The sequence below is a fragment of the Chelonia mydas genome, chromosome 1 (genome assembly GCF_015237465.2).
Source record: "Chelonia mydas isolate rCheMyd1 chromosome 1, rCheMyd1.pri.v2, whole genome shotgun sequence".
Classification (NCBI taxonomy): domain Eukaryota; kingdom Metazoa; phylum Chordata; order Testudines; family Cheloniidae; genus Chelonia; species Chelonia mydas.
Window position 1 is genome coordinate 245,833,892 of NC_057849.1, and position 21,065 is coordinate 245,854,956.

Sequence of the window (21,065 nt, forward strand, 5' to 3'; positions counted from 1 at the left end):
ATCTGACTGTGTTCTAGTCCAAGGTTTTGGGATATGTGGGGGAGAAGTGAAGGCAGGAGGGTTAGGGAAGGCCAGCTTCTTTCAGTTCAAGCTGTCATTTTGTGGCTTGTGGTGAAGTGGTCAGAAAACCACAACAGGGGCCCTGCTGTTGACCAATGTTTTATATCTCTTCCTGCTGCTGTGGTTCTGTGAGAGGGGAGGAGTTTTCCTGGAGAGCCAGGAAGGCTTGGGATAATCTCTGGTAACAGGAAATAACAATTCCCCATTCTCTCTTTGGTAGGTCCTTGTGGTTGACCTTGTTAATAACCGGTTCCTCAGACAGGTGAGTAGAGCTGTCCCATATGGGGCGTTTTTCTCCCACTTCCTCCATCTCCTTGCCTTGACCTGTATTTGCTTATTCTGCTTGCCCAGGCTGGGAGGCAGGATTTGATGGCAGGTGCTGTTTAACAGTAGTGTCACAGTGCTTTGTGCTTAGGTAGCACCTCAAACAATCTCAAAGCACTTTACAAACATTTAACCCTCCATAATCCATGTGAAGTAGAGAAGCATTATCCCCTTTTAACAGATGGGAAACTGAGGCACAAGGCCTGCAGAAGTGTGTTGTCCAAAGCCACAGAGCGAGTCACAGCCAAAGCTGGAAATAGACCCCAGAGTCTCGACACTGTCCTTTGCTCTAAGCACTGGTCACCACTACCTTCTAGCGTAATATCTGCACCTTCCAGTGAAGACTGGTTTTAGTAGATCTTTCAGTTTCTGTCTTCATTGGTCCCTCTCATGTTCCTCCCTGTCTAGTCCTTGCATTACTAGACCATAGTGGGAAGACAATAAATGGGAATCTGGGCATCATTTTGCAGACAAATACGCCTCTTCTGATTCCCTTTGACCTGGAGCAGAGGAGCACGAATTTTGGGGCATCCTGGAACATATTCCTAGACCTGGAAGCCAGGTGGTTTTGTTTGTTTTCTAAGCAGAATCCAACTCCTCTGAATCACAAGCACAACCCACAGAATTCAGGCTAGGTCAGGAAATCAATTGTCTGGTTAAGACACTGGACTGGTCCAGGAGCACTGGGTTCAATTCCCATCTCTGCCACAGACTCCTTGTGAGACCTTGGGCAAGTTGCTTTTCTCTCAGGGCCATAGTTACCCATCTGTAAGTGGGGATAATAGCACTGCCCTCCCTCACAGGGGTGATATGAGGTTAACGGCTGTTTCTTATCTTTCAATACAGTTTTCGTCTGTCAGCCGCTCTGGCTATAGAGCCCTCTTGCAGTGGCTAGACCGTGGCAAACCCCTCCCTTCTGACTCCCCACTCTGTTACTGCTCAATCCGTTTGTGGTGTCTCTGTGCCTCTCCCGCTGCTCCCTGCATGTCACTGTATGAGGCTGGGAGGGGGTGAAAATCACTTAGCCATATGCAGGTCTCAGCCTAGCTGCTGTGCCTGCCTAGCTGCTTGCTGGCATTGTTTGGCTGACTCCTGCTCCTGATATTATCAGAGCAACACCTTACCTCCAGCAAGGCAGTGGGGTCAGGGCTGGGAGACGGGCGACATGATCGCAGATCTAACAGCTGAAACGAAAGGTTACAAATCCGTCCAGTGCGAGGTGGTAGCTGGGGGTGAGACACCCACTTTAGTGCTTATAGAAGGGATGGACAGCCCCGAATGGAAGGCACTAGATAAGCGCCGAGTATTGTTCTTCTTGCTCTCCTGGTTTCTAACAGATAACCTTCCATGTCCTTGCCCCGTCTCTCCCTGATTCCACTGGAGCTAGCTGAGGAGAAAAACAGGTTCCCGGAGCCAGCACAAGCCCCACCCTGAGAAGGTCCCTGAGTGTGAACTTGTGTTTTCTAGATGGAGGACGAGGACTCCATCCTGCCTCGGAAGCTGCAGGCGGCGCTAGAGCACATCCTGGAGCAGCGGAATGAGCTGGCTAGCGACAAGGAGGAGGGCTCTCTGAATGGCAGACACGGTACAGCCTGCAGCCTGTCTGCTCGTTTTCATCGGGTGGGCCCGGCGGCCCTTCAGTCACTTCCCCAAAAGGGAGGGTTTTCATCCCCTGGCCCAGGTTTGAATGGAAGATGCAGTTCAGTGGCTAGAACTAGCTGAGGCTTTGCTAAACTCTCCAGTGCGCTGGTGACCTTTGCTATGTGACTGACTTCCATGTGGTCTCCTTCAGCCTCCGCCCCATACAGCCTCCCTACACACACCTGCCTTCTCCACAGCCAGGCTCCTTTGAGCTGAGGAGGTGGCTCTGGTGTCAGTCCTGGGAGTGAAACCTTCCCCTCCAGCCGGGCTGAGCCTGCAGCCTCCACAGCACCCCCTGCTCGGCCAAGCCCGTTGGACTCAAACAGCCCCTTGGAGAGGAGGTGGATGGGGGGACACACTGAGGTTCTGCACCTTGTGCATGTGCCACGCTGGATCACCTGCCAGGGTCCTACAGCCTAGGTAGTGCTCCTGGGAGCAGCGGCAGGCCGCTCCTAGCCTTTTAGTGGAAGTACGTGCTGAGGTGCTCTCTCTCCACAGCTGCTTCTCACTCTCAGACCCGTACAGGGCACAGTTCCTAAAGAGGCCAGCAGGGCTGGTAAGGTGGTGTGGAACCACAGCCAGGAATGCAACTTCAAAGTAAACCAGTGTGCAGCCCTGACCGTCCAGTGCATCCTCACAGTTCCACCATCAGCACCACCGTCACCTCATGGCTTTCTCTGCTTCTCTCCTCCTCCCCCGCCTCTTCCTTAGAGTCCAGCCCCTTGAACGAAGTGGTGTCTGAAGCCTTCGTTCGTTTCTTTGTGGAGATCATGGGCCACTACTCCCTGTTCCTGACCCACAGCGAGCGAGAGGAGCGGACCCTACAGCGGGAGGCCTTCCGCAAGTCTGTCTCTTCCAAGAGCCTTCGACGCTTCCTGGAGGTCTTCATGGAAACCCAGATGTTTGGGGGATTCATTCAGGAACGGGAGCTGCGGAAACAGGGGGTCAAAGGTTAGGGGCTCTTCTTATTCCAGCGAGGCTTTTGGAATATTTGCCAGCCATCCCCTGGGAGCGGTGAGCAGCCAGCATCGTCCCCTGGAGCAGCACTGGCTGTAGCTCTGGGGTGAGGCCATGATGACCATGTGTTTTTGAAAGATTGCAGTGATCCCATCCCCCTTTGAGAGAGGTGTGGCCTGAGTATAGACCCAGGCACCAATAACTCCTGGGTTCCATTCCTAGCCTCTATCTCTGGTCTTGGATAAGTCACTTAAGTTATCCCTGCCTCAGTTTCCCTATCTGTAATGCTGGGGGAACTACTACTTACCTCACAGTAGTGTTGTGAGGCTTAGTTCATGTTTGCAAAGTGTTTTGAAGTGATGAGCATTATTAATGAAAGCTGGGAAATAGTAGCAGTTTAGAGGTGCTTCTCTTAGTTTGTGAGCACCTTCTCATGATGTGTTAAGCAGCATAACTATCTTCTGTCACATGTGGTTCCCCTCCCATTCTATCTTGAGTTTTTGTCAGGGATGCTACGGAACTAGCATTAGCTCCAGCGTATTGATATATAATGTATTTACCGTTGTTATGCCTCCTTCTGGGGATAGACATTTGAGAGAAGGGTGTCGAGGAGCTCATAACTACTGCCCCATGGCCTCTAAGGTTCCACTGACTTGAGGGGCCTGTCTCATCCAAACAGCTGGTCAGTGCTGGTTCAGCAAGCTCCTCTAAAGAGCTAATGACCAGTGGACACTGGAAATGGCAGAGGGATCAAAGAGCTTTTCCTAGAAGGTGAAAATGTGGCCCCCAAATGTTAATTCCTCAAATGGCCCCAGATTTTAGTCTCTGTACACTCCCTGTCAGAATTCTCTTGAAAAGATTCCTCCATTCCCTCCACGAAGCAAAGATGATCAGTCTGGCTAGTCATGCCTGCATGAGGAAGCAGTGTGGCCTAGTGGATAGAGCACTGGACTGTGGCTCTGGAGACCAGGTCTGCCACTGGCCCGCTGGGTAACCTGGGGCAAGTCAGTGTCTGCTCTGTGAGCTGCAATTTCCTCCTCTGTAAAATGGGGATAGTGGGGATAGACTCATCTCCTTAGTAAAGTGCTTTTAGCTCTACTAATGAAGAGGTCAGTATTCTTGTTACATATTTGGAACCAAAAGGATTGTGGGTTTTTTTTTGCCGCAGGTCTGTTTGAGGTACGTGCCCAGGAGTACCTGGAAACGCTCCCCAGTGGGGAGCAGAGTGGAGTCAATAAATTCCTGAAAGGACTGGGTAAGATGCCAAAGCAACCATTGTCTTTTCACAGTGGTTGTGTTGCATGTTACTCTTAACACCAGCTCAGTGATTTGGCAACAAAGATGCTATTTTAGGTAGTGCCACTCACTCGAGGGTTGTATCTGCCTTCCCCTGGTACGTTGCTGTGATGTGCCATGGGGCCTTCAGTCAGTGATCACGGTTGGGCCACGTATTAACGTGCACGTATGTCAGTGGGACTGGGAGCTGCATTGCCGGGTCTGGGGGGGATTAAAGTTTGGACCCTGAGCTCACTGCCTGACTCCCAAAGGAGGAAAGCTGGTCTTGTGGGCTAAGGCACTGGGATGGACCGGATCCCCACATGGGCAAGTCAGCTAATTGCCCTGTGCTTCAGCCACTCCCTGCTGAGGCGAGGATGAGGAGACTACCTCCCAGCCCTGTTGTGAAGAGAAAGCTGTTAACAGCTGTAAGGTGCTCCGCTATAGCGCAGGCCATATAAGTACCTAGGGGGGACAGAGCGAAAAGAGGGCTGGAAGTCCTTTGAAAGCACAACATTTAACTCCTGCCTAAGGGGGAAGGAAGGAGAAGGCTGTATCTTGTGTCCCTTTCAAATTGCCACTGTCTGGCTGACACATGCAGTGTTATTGTGCCTAGCTCCAGCAGGAGCCAATTCCTTCCTTTGGGGTGGGGGGGAGGGGAACTTGCTCTCGAACTAGACCCAACATTGCTGGGGGAGAGGGGGCGGTGTGATTCCGAGGCAGCAACTCTCCCTCAGTCCTTGCTCCAGTTGGCTCTGGGGTGAGAGATGGAGCTCAGACTTTCTCCACTCTACATATCTCTGTGTAACGGCTGTTTTCCTCACTTCCTCTCCATCAGGTAGCAAAATGAAATTCCTCCACAAGAAATAAGAGTCACGCACGCCATCGTTCCATGGAATAGAAGGAGTTTACAATTCAGCAGAAACAAAATGAACTGTTACCAACCATTCCCACTTAGCCTGCTCCCAAGGGGGTGACAGCCCTGGATGCTGAGCGCTGGAGGCAGAAAGGCCAGGGTTTGCTCTTGTGTGCAAGTGGCCCCATGAGATGAACAGAGGGCGGTAGAGCAGCCTGGAGAGGTCTCTGGACTCCTACAGTAACATGCACTGGACCAAGCACTCTAAACTCTGCAGTAGCATTTTGCAGACCTCCAAATGGATTTGATTTCTTAGTTATTATACTTTTTGTTCTATTTATATTGGGGTTAGGAAAACTATTAACCATTGACACATGCCCTGCCTCCTTTCCGAGTGGCACTGCTGGATGTGATAATGGGGACTGGGGGGAAAGGCCGTATTACCCTGGCCTGAGAGCGAAGGAGGGGAGAAATAGAGGAAACATATGAAAACAGGTCTTGAGAAAACTGAGGACGCTGAGGACTGCAGGGATGCCAAAGGACACGGGCAGGGTGTGCTTACGAATGAGGAAAGGAGGTGGAGGGGGAACCACTAAACCTACTGATTTGCCAGCCAACTAATTGACCGCTATGCTCTGCAAGGCGGCTGCGTCAGCCTCGTGGAGAGGCCTTTCCTTGTATTGTCTAAGTTGAGAACTTTACACAGTGTAATTAAAAGTGAGTGGCGTAAAAAGAAAATGAGTTGGGAATTATTGCTGAGAATTATAGATTTTTTTTTTAACCCGCTGCTTCATTTATAGATTTTTTTTTTTTGCCTTCTGCCTCATTTTGTATGTGGGTCAACAGGGCCATCTAGTGGTCAAATAGAATAGTTGTTTATCCGCCCACCCAGCCACCCACACACTCTGATGTTCCAGCACTCTTTCTGTTACAACTCTCTCATGTCTCTCACTTTCATATAACGCCCACCAAAGAGCTCTCCAACATGAGCCCTGCCCAGTGTACAGCTCTTAGAAACAGGCTTCCAGAAGTTCAAGTGGGTTTCCCTTTTCCAGACCCCAACTTTGACTGGGGATCAGCTCAGGCTCAAAATATGCCTGCTCAGCCAAGGCTAAAACTCTTTTGCTCTGACAAGACATGTGGTGTCTGTGGTAGTTAGCTTGTGATGCTGATGAATTCCTGAATGGTTCTTGCATTCTACATGGGATCGGACTTACATGTTCTGTGGAAAGTTACCATTTTTAATACGGGTGGTTAATTATTAAGTGTTACACAGTGTTTGATTGGCAGTGGTGGCCTGGCAGGACATGGCTGATGGCAAAGAAGGGGCACTGCCAATGGGTTCACCACCTCGGGCACACCTGGAGAGAACAGCCAACTGTGTCCAAGGCAAATTAAAAGTTTTAGGACTCACCCTTTGAAGGCAGGGTGTTGTGGTGTTAGAATTTGTATTTCTTCATGTGGGTCACTGGTAAAACCGGTTTCATGACCCCTGTAGTTCCTGGTCCACTAGAGTATAGCAACTTATTACTGCTCCCAGCTAACGAGGTGGCTCCTTTTGTGGATGTGGTAGAGATCTGTGCTGCAACATTGAAGGTTCTCTGTGCAAACCCTGCTGAGGCTTCCCCGTGCCAGTGCTGTGCGGGGCTTTGGCATGTGCAGGGCTAGGCTCCTCTTGGCCAGCGCCCCGAACCGGAGGGTCTTGGGCTTTCCCGGGGCACCGGCCCAGACAGAGGCAGTGGGGGAAGGAAGGAGCCTGCTGGCCAGGCTGTTGGTGAGCTCAGTGCTCCGACCAGGGGCTGGTTCTCGGCACAGTGCTAGGAGCGGCATGCACGCCGCTGGAGTGGGGGAGGGCGGATAGGAGGAGCAGCGGGGCTGGGGGGATGAAGAGGAAAAGCAGGGAGAGGACAGCAAGAGGGGGAGTATGTAAAGGGCCAATGTGTGGGCAGCAGAGGCAACACTTAACTGCCTGGCGCCTGCCCGCACTCACCAGCCACCCCAGCTTGCAGCGTGCAGCAAGTGCCAGCCGGAAACGGGACAGGGGGTGGGGCCCTGCTGGCCGAGAGCCAGCACGCAGTGGGGGTTGGCTGACAGACCAGCAGGTGGAGTGACTGGCCCTGTGCACTGCAACTTTCTCCTGCCACCAGCCTTGCACCACCCCCATTGTTGGCCACCGGACCCCACCACTCACCGCTGGTGGGCGGGCAACTGGCGAGCAGAGATCAGGCCAGCAGCAGGACCCACCAGTACTGATGCGGGGGGGGGGAGGGAGAGACAGAAAATACGGGACAATTTGCCCGTTTTTAAGAAAACGTTGGGACACCTGCAGGAGGGCTTAAATACAGGACTGTCCCTTTAAGAACAGGACATCTGGTCACCCTACTGATGGCTCATGGGGCTGGGGGTTTATTACAGGTCCTCCCGTTCCCTGTCAGAACCCTGGGGATCTCCTCACTGTTTCCTTGTGCTTTACATCCACCACCTATATGATCTCACATAAAACAGACCCAGGTAGGATTCCTTCCAGAGCTTGCACAAGAGCAAGATACTGGATGGCTCAGTGTGAAACATTCTTTCTGTGGGTGCTAAACAGAGAGCTTCTGCAGCACTCTCACCCTCTGCTAGCCAAGGAAGCAAGAGTGTAGGCCCAGGAATCAAACCCAGGCCTCTAACATGGCAATACAGAACATTAGGAGGACACTGTCAGATTTAAAACCATATTTAAAAAAAAAAAAATTGTTAGCAATGAAAGAACATTATGAAAGCGGGAGGTATTTTATAATCTAATTTGCTTTCACTGTTTCTAGTGTTTATTTTCTACATTACACTCAGTTTGGACAATGAAAATAGACAAGCCAGCTTCCCTTTTGTTTAGAGTTTGTTTAGGGTTTTGTTTAGGGTTTGTAGTTAGTTTCATTTTTAGGCCCTAGCCCAATGCTGCAATGTCGGACTGCAAACACTGCTGGGGGAATGGCGGTACTTTTTTGCAAATTGTTTTCATTGGATATGCTTATTTGATGCAAAATGTTTCTATTGTTTTTTCTTTAAAAGATCTGTTTTTAAAAACCTACATTTGGGGTCTCATTTGACCCAAAGTGTCCCTTTAGCCATCAATGCAATGTTTGAAATCTTACAAGCTACAACTAGGGACACCAAGGGAGAAAAAATAAAATCATTAACTCCACCTGCACACACTGGACTAGGAGAGCTCTTTGGCGGGACCGTACATGACTTACGTGACTGCCTATTTTCACCTAGGATTTTGAACCTGGTCCCAGGTACCAGCCTAGCAGCTAAAACAAGACAAAACATGTTTAGCCTCACCACCACGAGGGGGAGCTGTGAAGAGTGGGCAGGAGCCTGGTTGCCGCTTCCCAATCTTCTCTTTGCTCTGCTGGCTCCAGGCAGCAGCTGTTCCCCTCCCAATCATCTGCTGCAGTGAGCCATACTCTATCCTACCCTCTCTCTCCAGGTTGTGGGGGAGGGAAGCATAGGAGAATACAAGGCTTATAGCAAAGCAGATGTGTTTTGGGAATGTGGGGCTGTGCTCCCCCTCCACTGTTAGAAGTTCTTCCCTGGCTGGCATGAGAGCTCCCCTCTCTGGTTTGAGCATTGGCCTGCTAAACCCAGGGTTATGAGTTCAATCCTTGAGGGGGCCATTTGGGATCGGGGGAAAAATTGGGGATTGGTCCTGCTTTGAGCAGGGGGTTGGACTAAATGACCTCTTGAGGTCCCTTCCAACCCTGGTATTCTATGGTTCCTCCTTCAATACCTTTTTAACCCCTGCTCATGAAGACACCAGATGAGGAGGGATGGGGAAGTCCTGAAGCTCACCTGCTCCCTGGAGAGAGCCCCAAGCCTTCCTCGGGGAAAGAGGAGAGAAGCCCCACATCCACCCTCTGCGAGAAAGAGGGTGAGTGGAGATCTCCTGAGGATGCACGCAGGTAAGCGGAGCTTTAGGGATGGTGGAGTTTGGGGAAGGTGGATTATGGGGGAGGGGGACATCCCTAGAGTCAGAAAAGCATCCACATTCCTGGACATTCATCTGACACCCCTCCCCCAGACCATGGAAGGGCCTTGATAATACGTATATTCAGCTTAAGAACTGCCTACATTTCACCAGAATCATGCATATGAAAGTCCCCTCTCAGCACCTGGGGGACTGATGGCCTTTGATCCTTGTGTACTGGAGAGTTGTACCTGCAAAACTTTTTCAAATGTTGGCCCCTGTCTTAGAAGGAGCTGTGGTGGGTGCAAAGAGTGAGTGGGTGAGTGGTGGGCAGGGTGGACAAGTGCCTTTCAGAGAGATGGGTGATCATTAATTAGCTAACAGCTGTATGGTGCTTATCAATTTATATATTCACTGTGTTTGTACAGCGTGTAGTATAACTGGGCCTCCTTCCTGGTTGGCCTCTGGGCAATACCTCAGTATAAATGTGAGATAATCATAATATACAGGTATGATTATTATGGGGACAGTGGTAAATAGCCAAACTTCCTTCAGGTCCTAAGAGCTGCAAAGTGGAACCCTGGATGTCAGGAAGGGCTAGAGCAGCAGCAAAACAGGGTTTAAGACTCCCAAAGAGCCTTCCCCTGGGAGGCTGGGTTTGCAGAGGTAGTTTAGTAACACTAAATATATCCAAAGTTATTGACTTTTTACCAACCTTGGTACAATACTATTTCATTTATCGGGGTCTCTCTCTCAAAATGCTTCACTGAGTTAGATGAGAAGTGGAAGACAGAAATTGAAGCAAGCGTAAGGGATGTGTTTTTGGATGGTATAAAACGAGGGAGCGTTGAGGCCACAGAGAAACTGTTCCAGACAGTAGGAGCTGCAGAGGAGAAGGCTCTTGCATCAAATGCAGTAGGAATGTGAGAGGGGGTTGTTGCTAGATGTGAGAAGGGAATGGGCAGAGAACAGGCCCCCTGGGGTAGTCTGAAGCAAGACCATGAGGGGATTTAAAAACAAGGCAGGTGATTTTGAAGGGAATAGTGAGCCTGTGGGATTGTTTGAGGATGGGCATGATGTGGCTCTGCTTTGTTGTTCATGTGAGAAGACTGGCATCAGCCTTCCGCATATGCTGGAATGGGAAGAGCTGGAATTAGAAACCTGCAGTCCAGGCTCAAAGCTGCTAGAGGCTTGTCATCTTAATCACCCCCTCTGCTTTCGACGCAGCTATTTTAGGGTGCCCGAGTTGGGACGCTCGGCACCTGGCTCTCAGAAGTACTGTACACTACGCTTAAACTCAGTGCTACTTAATTTCCAATTTTCCACAGAAGCCAGTAGTGGCATCCACAAAAAATCAGTGGGGCCCACTGCATAATGTAAGGTTAATTGTGTATAGGGGTTTTTGTTTTGTTTTGTTTTTTTAAACCTGTTTCCTTCCATCAGTTACAAATTAAATTGAATGCGCTTTGTTCTTGAAGCGGGTAGAGAGGAGAACTCCACTGATCTTCTCTGTTCCATTCGTTATTTTATGCACCTCGATCATGTAACAGCCCAGTTTCCAGCGGGCAAGTGCCAACATCACAAACCCCACCACCCATTTGTGGTTTGCTGGCTGCCTTGTCAGTAGCCTCAGCAGACAGGCTGATGGGGGCAAAACGAGAATGGAGATTCAAACTCCCCTTTCTCTGCTAGGTGCCGTTCCTCCAGAACAGGGTTGAATCGATATCAACTGCTGCTGTCTCTGATCTGCAGATAATTTCTGTTTCTAGAGCTGTCAGCGTAGCACCTTTCACCAGCATTAAATTCACTTAATTAATGTAAAATAATACAGCAAGTGGCATGTATCATTTTGCTTTATTTAGAAGCTTTCCCATAGACCTGGACAAATCCATGCCCTGGGTCTTCATGTCAGATTCCACTTCCAAGCACTGTCACTTACAATCATTCTGTATAGGACAGATAAGCTACATATCTTCCACCTGCCATTTGAAAATCAATGACATTTGCAAGCAGTGACTTCTAGTGGGTTAGATGAATGGCTCACTTGAAGTCACTGATTTTGATCTGTATTGCAAGAGATGCAAGCTGTCCACAATAATGCAATCAAACAAATAATCAGGTAAAAAAGTTAGAGACAACTGTGAGCTATAACATCATTTACAACGGCCTGAAGAGAGTCCCCTGTTCATTATAAACCAAAGAAACCAAGCATTCTTGGGATTGTTTACAGTGTACTCATTTCTAGAGTCAACTACAGGGAGACCTCAACCATTTTAGTCCAAACATCCTGAAACCTTGTGTATGTCGACAGGTGGTGGGGTGGGGCTCAGAATCCAGATCTGTAATCAAAGTGTGTGACTACTGCAAGGACTTGACAGATATGAGCGATGTGTGAATGTACACACACACAAAGCAGGGATGAGGCACTAGGAGTCCAATCCACTGTCCGCTGAAGTCGGTTGGAAAACTCTGACTTACTTAAGTGAGATTGGATCAAGATTATGGACCTTCTTCATCCCCAAAAACTCTGGGATTCTGGGACTTGTAAAGAGTAATTTTGGAAGCGATCAAAAGAACTTTGCAGCTACCAAAAATCTTGGTGGACTCCTGCTGTGGCGATTTCCACTGAAAAGTTTATCCTCACTAACCTAAAGCTGTTTCTCTGTATTTTTAAAAAAAGGGTCAGGGAAATGTAGTGATAGATAAATGGGGAGAAACGAGTGTTACAGGCCCCAGGCCAGCCAAACACTTACAGATGCAGTAAAGCACATGGCTAACCCACCCCTGTGCAGTGCAGTGTTCTGTTCCCCTCTAGGGGTGTCTGGGCCACATAGGGCGGTTGATGAACATGCTAGGGCATTGGAGAACAAATCTGGGTCTCTTAGCGCAGGTAACGGAGGCTCATGCTGTTAGAGCCCGAGGTCTCAAGTTATGTTTCCGCTCCCAATGACGCACCCAGAGTTGCTGCTACACATCACAAATGCTTAGCTGAGTAAAGTACATTTGAAGTCAGTGGGACATAAGCACGTGCTTGGGTACTTTGCTGTATTGGAGCCAGAGTGGGGGAAGAACTAGGAAAGTTTCCAGACGTGTTCAAAATGCTAACTGCCTTCTAGATTCATGTTTATTTTGCAGATGGACATGCTGAAACTGGTGTTGTGAACCAGGCAGCTTTTAGCGAAACACCCCTGACAGTAGCCAGGATAAAGCAGGCCATAATTGACTCCTGGGGGGATTCTGCATGACTGTGCGCCTGCAGAAAACGGCAGGGAAGCCGCACGGAGGGTGGGGGTGGGACAACCGTGGGCACAGGTTTTGGGGGGGAGGGGGATTACCCCCCCCAAACAGAGGTGAGGCATGGTGGGGGCACACAGGGTTATGTGCCACTGCCCCCCCCCCATTTCTGCACGCAGAGGTGTCCAGCTGAAGGAGGCTGCCTCTGCACTCTGCTGACTCTGCAGCTGAACGCCGCCTTCTGGGTCCTAGTGCCAGTTGTGCTCCCCTTCTGTGAGGTGGGCGCCTTCCTTTTTTCTCTGCAACAGTGAGTGCCAGTGGTGGGGCTGGGTACGAGGAGGGGTGGGGGGAAAGAGGGAGTGAGGTGGTGGGCAGAAGAGGCAGTGGGGAAGGAAGGGGGTGGAATAGGGTTGGGGGAGGGGAATGTGGGAGTGAGGGGAGGGGGATGGAGAAGAAAAGGGGATAGAGGAATTGCTGGGGGAAGTGGGAGCCCAGCATGCAGCATCCCCTTGGCAGCAGCTGGGGCTCCCCCGTTACGCAAGCCCATCGAACCCTCACCTTAAGACAAGCCCTACCGCCGACCCCTCCAATGAGCCTTCCACACCTGGACCCCCACCCCACTGAGCCCCAACCAACTGCACCTGGACCCTCACCCCATCAAGCCCCACTCTCCCAGCACCTGCAGCCCACCACTAAGCCCCCCCCACCCAAGCGCCCCCCCGCTGAGCCCCAACCACCTTCACCTGGATCCCCTGCAGAGTCCCATTGTGCCTGCACCCGGAAACCCACAACTAGCCCCTGTTTATCCTAATCTCACACTGAGCCTCTCGCACCCAGATTGCCCCACACAGAAACCTCTCAACCACACCTGGATCCCCCCACACTAAGCCCCTCCACAATTGGATCCTGCTGGGTTGAGCCTGCCCACCCACACCTCGTGCGCCTGGTGCAGAGGGTCCGGGCCCCAGGGTGTTTCTGGGGCTGGCCCAGCCCTTGCACTATCAGGGTCAGGTGAAGCCTCACTGCCGAGTTCCTGTACGGGGGAGGTGGGGGCTTTTGGGTGATCTCCCCCCTCAATGCAGCCAGTGGCCTGTGCTCCCCACTGCCATGCTGGAGCCACATTTATTTATTAACAAATATAATTTGCAGAATTTTAAAATATTGTGCACATAATTTTTATTTTTTTGGTGCAGAATGCCCTCAGGAGTAATAATTACAGCCATGTTCCTCTTACTTTGTGGCCTATGTTTAGCAAGACTAATGTAAATGTGCTCCTAAAGCCCAGGGGCTCAGTAGCCACTGAAACAGTTTCACTGGTAGACTTAAGGAAAGAGCAATTCAAATCTATGTACCATATGCAATGTTGAAGACTGAAAAGCAAGACTGCGAAATGTTTCTTGTATGGAATTCTTACAGCTTCGAAGTTTTTAGTTCCACATTTAAAATGAGAGCTATGAAGAAATACAGAAAGTTTGGGGCTCTAGGCTGCAGTACGACTTTTCTATCTTGGTATCGTGCTGTGTCATTCAAGGGTTAGCAGAATCAAGTACCTCAGGTGTTTTGTATGCATTGGTAGAATCCACCTACAGAGAAAAAACACACACAAAGAAATAAGCATGATGAGGAATTGATTAGCTATAATCTCCGTTGTATTCCTCCTTCAGGCTTGGGGCTTGTATTGATTTGTTTAGAGCTAATGGAGCTGCCAGTCAAAGAAACAGAAGCAGTCAATGTGTAAATAAGTTAAAATTTAAAAAATGAGCTCTAGTAACATCTATCCTTAATTAAACACCTATAGCAAATTCATATAGACAACATTTGTTTGCTTCTGTATTCATAACACTCAGCATTTCTATAATGCTTTCCATCCCCTAATCTCAATTTGCTTTACAATCAGTAATTAATTAAGCTTCCTACCATGCAGTAAGGTAGCTTTTATGTTCATTATGCAAATGAGGAAACTGATGCACAGAGCGGTTTCCCAAGTTCACACAAGACACCTGTGCAGATCTGGGAATAGAGCCAAAGTCTCCTGACTGCTACTCCAGGGTCTAAACCTCGAGACCATCTTTCCTCCTCACCTTGCTTACACTGACATGCTTAGCATCTTGTGATGGGATGGAGGGTCAGAGGACAAATCTGAGATCTTATTACAAATCTAAGGAAAGCAGCAGCATCTTTCCACAGATCTTTTTTAAAAAATTGATTTATATGGCACTATGAATGGTTGGGGCCCTTACAGAATATATATGTGCTTCACAGGTCCCTGCCTGTGAGAGGCTATGCAGACCTGGTCCGGGGTTGATAGGGAAGGGGTTTCATGTTAAATAAAGGATTGCAGTTCTGCTGCCCTGAGTGCAGACACTTGCAAGGCGAGCAGGGTTGAGCCAGCTCTGGGGAATTAATCAATTCCCTGACTACCCTTTAATAAGGATATTCTGTGGGAAATTGAGCACTGAGTTTGCCAGTGAGAGTCAGGCTGTTTAGAGAGGCTGGGGGCTTAGGTCAGATCATGTCCTCATCCTCTCTGGAACTTGACTGAGAGGAGCTGGCCTTTAGATGTTTCTTTGGACTTGGTTGAAGCAAGCCAGGCCTTATGCCATCAGTTTAGCTGGGGAAACCCCTGTTTTGTGTTTGGCCTTCAAAGGGACAGGACACTCTTTACATGTCCTTTTCTGTAAACACCACAAGGCTGTGCACACTCCACCTAGCCAGGCAGAATCTTACTCTGCTCTGAAAGTATGTCTACACTTGGAGCTGGGGTGGGGGTGTTTCCCAGCTTGAGGAGACATACTTGTGCTAGCTCTGATCAAGCTAAGCTAGCATGCTAAAAATCACGTGGCTGCCAGCAGCTCAAGAGGTGGGATGGGCTAGCTGCCCTAAGTACTTACCCATCCAAGACGATAGGCATGTACTGGGGATGGCTGCCTGCCACGCTGCTGCAGCTATGCTCTATTTTTAGCGCACTAGCTCTGATCAAGCCTAGCTTGAGTATGTCTCCCCAAGCTCCAAGCGCAGACTTACTCTAGCTGACCTATCAAATTGCCCCCAAAAGACTGCCCTCTAAAGGCACAAGTCAGGATTGCACCACACACAACACTAAATCGCACAGGGTGAGGACTCAATAGCTTGAATGATCTAAGTTAAAGTCTAAAATGCAGCTACTTGGAGCTCGTCTACATGGGAGAGTTTTGCCATAGTATAGTTATACTAGTGTAAACCCCTGTGTGCGGACACTCTTATTCCAGTATAGGAATGGCTTTTTGCTGTTTAGCTTAATCCCTTTCTAAGCGACACAAAGAAAAACTAAAAAAAGGTGCTCTTATGCTAGAATAAGACTGTCCACGTGGTGGTGGTGGTGGTGGTATGTCCATGTAACTATACTGGTTTAAGTTCAGACCTTAGGTTACACAGAAAAATTGTTCCTACACAGAACAGGTTTTAGATTATCCAAATTTTATTATGACAGTAGATAGATATGCTGTTTAAGGTCTCCCGATGTTGTTCCTATGACTTCACAAAGAACACTTACACTGGGATTCTGTTGGTCTTCTGGTGTTCTGGACTAGAGTGTCCACACAGGGTTTTGCACTGGTCTCATTAAATCTGTTTAAAATCACTCCTATGGCTTGTCTACACTACAGATGCTACAGCAGCACAGCTATGGTGCTGCAGCTGTGCCACTGTAGCACCATAGCGTAGACACTTGCTGCAGTGATGGGAGGGTTTTTTCCGTCATGGTGATTAATTCACAGCCTCAAGAGGTGGTAGCTAAGTTATTGGAAGAATTCTTCTGTCAAGCTAACGGTGTCTAGGCCAGGGCTTAGGTTGGTTTAGCTATGTCTGTCGGGGGTGGATTTTTCCCAACCCTGAGTGACGTAGCTGGGTTGACCTAAGTTTTAGGTGTAGACCAGGCCTTAGTATACTTCTGAGTGTAAACCAGGCTCAGGAAAAAAGGTGGTTGTCTGTTTGATTGGAGGGTTTTTTTTTGTTTTTTGTTTTGTTTTACTTACCTCAGGGTAACTAACCCCATTTGAAACACCAATTAGCAGCTAAGGCTAAGCTAGATGCAGTGTAACACCTTTACAATCATGTTAGCTAATGTAGCAGTCAGCCTGAGGAAAAAACTAGTATGTGATCCTAGTTAAAAGCTGTATCTTAGTGCACATAGGCTCAAGGGGGCTTAATGATGGTTGCACACGCCAGCTTAATTCTGGCATTTCCTAACTTGAGTGCTTAATTTTGCAACCCAAATCACTCAGGGCTTGTCTTCACTACAGAGTTAACGGACGCTAGCTAGTGCCCCCCATTACTGCCCTGCCTGTAGCTCACTTGCTGAAGCTCGGAGGAGCTGCTATGTGCAACACGAGGAGAGGTTTTGAAAAAGTCCAGTGTGGCATTTTGGCGTGGGGTTTTTTAAGTGACATGCGTAAAGCCCCTACCGTCTGGCCATCTGTAATGGGCCCCTGACGCATTCATTGCTGCATTGGGCTGGCTGACATGGGAGTTGTACAGTACCTGTTTTCCTGGAAACAGCTTTCAAACCACACTTCCCCTGAGGCAGTTTGCAGGTGTAGAGGCCAAGGCAGCCATCACAGTCTGAGGGTTTCTGGCAGGTCTTAGACTGAATCCCGGGACAGGAATACTGGAAGGAGAAAGAAAGAGAGGCTGTCATACCAACACACTCCCTCTGCAACCAACTCCCAGCCCAAGTGATCCCTACACCCTCAAACTATCCGAACTTTAATTCAGGTTTCTAGTGGTTACACTAGTAAGTGCACTGAATTCCCCACAGTTGAGGGGAGGGTTATCTCTAAACATAAACATTGCCTTTCTGCATAGGCCTGAGCCATGAAAGTGTGGATCCTGATCCAAATTTCATTTCCTCCTTTTACCCCCAGTATTTGGCTCTGAGGGTTTGGTTTAGCTTGCTCTAGCACTGAGGAACAGACATGACATCGGGATCTAGAGTCAAATTCCAAAGCTCCCTTCACTCCAAAGTTTGGGGTTTCCACAGTTGGAGGTTAGGTAAGACCCATCTCTGCACTTCAGGTTAATATTTAAACATTTTGAGGTGGAACTGAGCCCCTGATTCCTCCCTCCTCCCCCTTGGTGGTGCTTACTTTCTTCTTAAACTCTCTAATGTTGCAGGGTGAGGATTTCAGAGTCCTCAAAACCTGGATTGATCTGGGCCAGGACTGTCTTTTTGGTAAAGTGTGCATGGTGCCTAGCGCTGTGGGGCCTCTCGGAGCTACAGCAATGCAAATAATAATCCATCCAAATAAAGTTCTCCTCATCTCTAGGCATAGCTGCAAATCAATAATAGGGACTAATAAGACTAGCGCCACATGGACTTCATAAAAAACCAGCTCCTTCCTGTTTTTAATTTAGCAAATTATATAACAGACCTATCTTGTGTAGGTGGCTTAGCTACTACCACATTTAATTACTTGCCCCAGGGCTGAAACATGACAGCAGCTTCTCTTAATGCTAACTACTTTCCTGGCAGAGGCAAAAGGGTCGATTTTTCACAGGCACAAAGGGCAGGTAGGCACCTAATATCGACCCCAAAGCCACTAAAGGGAGCTTCTGTTTAAAGCTGTACGGCTACTGTGCCATTACTAATTGTAGCTGGCTTCTAAACGGAGCTGCGCAAAGCCATTCAGTTCATTATTCAGTTTTATCCGTGTCAGTGAGTCAATCTCCAGGATTGCACTGGTGGTGGGCCATTGTCTCCAGCACTTGCAAATTGACAGCAGTAGGATGTTTGGACATTGGAGGAGCTCAGACGATCCACTTAATCTCTCCCAGGCAGCTGGAGGGATCTTTAATGAATCCAGGAAAAAATGAGCCAAGTTGCAAAGTTGATTGTGCAATAATGTGATGAGCATTTGCTGCCTGTTCTGGGCTCCTCACTTTATTGTTCTTAAATGGTCTGGATGTACAATCTACATTAGCTAGACCTTGGCTCTATTTAAGAGACAGAAAATGATAGATTACAAGGATCTAGAAAGGTCTGGGGGCTTCAGTTCCCATTTTTATAAACAATATAACAAGCAAAAAAAAAAAATTCTAAAAGCCATAACTCAGATGAGACTGAAGGAAGGACCATGGTGCTAGATCCCTGCTCTCTCCAAGGGGCGTAGCTCTCTTCCATCAATACTGTGCCTCCCAGTGCACCTCGCTATCTAGTACAGCCACATACCTTGTGCTGTGGTGTTGTTTACTGTGATAAAACAGTGTGCCTATACAGAGGAGTTATCATTCTCTCTCTCTCTATATATATATATAATAACCTCATCCATTTGAAATTTGCTGGAATGAACCTGCAAGAAGAAACCACCCATTTCTCTATAGAGTTGAGCTCCGATGTAGAGAGCTAGGAGGAAGAAGTCTGAGTAGGCCTGGATGAACTGAAAATACTACATGTGGACACCCAGTGCAAGGATATGGACAATGAGCTGGTTTGATTAGATAAGAAACAGTCCCTTCCAGGAAGGAGGACGTGAAATTGTGGGAGACATTGTTGATCAGCTCTCTCCTGGGCACCTGCCATTGAACTGGGGAGGGCAAAGGGGGAAAAGCAAAAGGTGCAGACAGGGGACTCTGGCTTGTACAGTTACCTCTACCACCCTTTAGTTTTTGCAATTACAACCCATTGCAGCTGGGTTTGTGCAGTCATTACCTAGACAAGGTTCAAGGAGATCCTTTCCTTATCGTATTTCTTGGTTTATCCATTTCTTCGTTCCCTTAAACAGTATCCTGTTTAAATGCAACTCTAATTTGACTTTGACTGTTAATACTGAGTAGGATAAGTTTGATCTATTGACAGACAGCAGAGGCTGTGTGTCACTGGTGCCTACTCCTCGTCGTGTTGGGAATTAGCTTGAGGCCAATGCCCACGTCCATGGTGTGCACACCAGCACTCTGTCTCTGCTTCTGACTATGGCTCCTCTCTCAGCTCCCAGAACCACAGCATCCTCTCTTCAACTCAGCCCCCCAGTTAGGTCGCCATCCGCTTTTCCCCCCTTCTGGGGTGTGGGGGAGAAGAATATCTCTGTCCAACAGTCCTGACACTTCCCCACTGGTGAGTGGGTGGGGGGAACTAGTCACTGCCCTGTCCAAGGTGCTTACAGTTCTCTCAACCATCTAGGCACACAGTCCTTACTCCCTTGGCTCTCAGCAGCAACTGCCCCTACCCTGCAACTCTCTTTTATATGGACCATCTGGGCCCTGATTGGCTGTCCCTCACAGTCCCTCTCCTATTGGCTGTGTCCCACACAGCCTCCCCAGGGCTCTGTTAACCCCTTCTCTGCCAGTGTGGGATGGTGGCCCCATCACACTATATCATAGGGTTTAAGGAGGAGCTGTGTTTCCAGCCTTATGATGAGACACTGATGGAGGTCCATGCTGGTATAAAGCAAACCCTGTCACTATAGATTGGCCAAGGCTGGATGACCCACATTACACAGATACCAAAGTTTAAAGTGGCCTGGGTGAAGCTGAGTGGCAGATGTGAGACCACTGCGGTGAGATGTGATGCAAGTCAGGTATTCAATGAGTCCGTAGTAGCACCGCGATTGGAGATGGAGCTCAGCCCCCATGGGCTACAGCCCCTATAAGTTACCTGCTCTGTCAAGATGCTATTTTTAAACTTAGATGCTTAAAGTTGATATTTAACTGCCCAGGTCCAGGCACTTGTGTTTTGAAACTATGTTGGTGAATGGTACCAGCAACAGTGCCATAATTAGCGTGAGGTGAATTTTTTTCAACCAATGGTAAATTTGCCAAATAATGTTTTATTCGGGGCCCCAAAACTGTTCATGAATTTGGGGCAAAGTCAGTGAATAGTTTCAGCTGCAAAAAAAATTAAAAAATGTTGAAAGTTTCCTTCTGACATTTTTCAAAATGAACTGTGTCAACATGTCATTTAGGAAATGTTGTTTTGAAGCAACATTCAAAACGTTTCATTCGACCTGAAGAAAATTTGTGTTTTTGTCTTGTTTTGGCAAGGGAACGCTGGGGGGAAAACCCCCGTTTTGGTTTAAAACAAACTGAATATTCTGGGGGGGATTTTTTTGGTTCAGCCACCAAACCGAAAAATCAAATTATTCACTCTGTTTTAATCATAACGCATTTGTTTAGATGGGAACTACTGGCCTGGGAATGAGATTTCTGTACACTTCTTCTTGCATTTCCAGCTTAGAACTGGGCTCGTCTGTTTATGCTGAACTCTTAAGAAGAGACAAGCTCTGCTGTGTCAGTGCTCTGCACCCATCCCTGGCTAACCTACGAGCCGGGGGTAGAGGTTCCTGACTGGCAAAGACAGGCCATCTCACACTCCTATCTGAGCTATGGCTGCTGTTTAGTATTAAAGTATTAATCTCCCCATCTCCCTAGAAATATTGAAAAAAAGCTGTAATTTGATTATGAGCTAGTGAATGACAGACCCAGATCTTCGGTGAGACCACTTTAAGCCCTGCAGGCAGATTAACTAGACTGGATCACAAAACTGTATGCGCGCATACCACACAGACTAGGAGAACCACTTGATGGCTTTAGTTGATTGTTAGGCAGGCACAGAGACCCCCAAGAACTCTTTTGCTCCGACACTCCCATACAAACCCTCAGTTTGCCGGCTCCTTCAGGATGGGATGGCCGGGAGGACAACCATCAGCCATCCTATCCTGTTGTCTCCCCAGACCTTAATCATTGGTTTTTATTTCACCTTCTGATGAGATGAACTAGGGCCACCTCCCCACCACCCCA

General features: G+C 48.5%; 1 protein-coding gene across 4 annotated transcripts in view; it reads left to right on the forward strand.

Annotated features, from left to right (window-relative positions):
- Positions 1-5,851, forward strand: part of DENND2A (DENN domain containing 2A) — a 79,965-nt gene extending 74,114 nt beyond the window's left edge. For all 4 annotated transcript variants that reach the window (XM_037879134.2, XM_043541378.1, XM_037879145.2 and 1 more), the window contains 5 exons: positions 281-322; positions 1,852-1,969; positions 2,737-2,976; positions 4,151-4,237; positions 5,096-5,851. In XM_037879134.2, coding sequence (XP_037735062.1) covers positions 281-322; positions 1,852-1,969; positions 2,737-2,976; positions 4,151-4,237; positions 5,096-5,127 — 519 coding nt within the window. In that variant the 3' untranslated portion in view covers positions 5,128-5,851. The remainder of the gene's footprint in view (positions 1-280; positions 323-1,851; positions 1,970-2,736; positions 2,977-4,150; positions 4,238-5,095) is intronic.
- Positions 5,852-21,065: the final 15,214 nt, after the last annotated feature.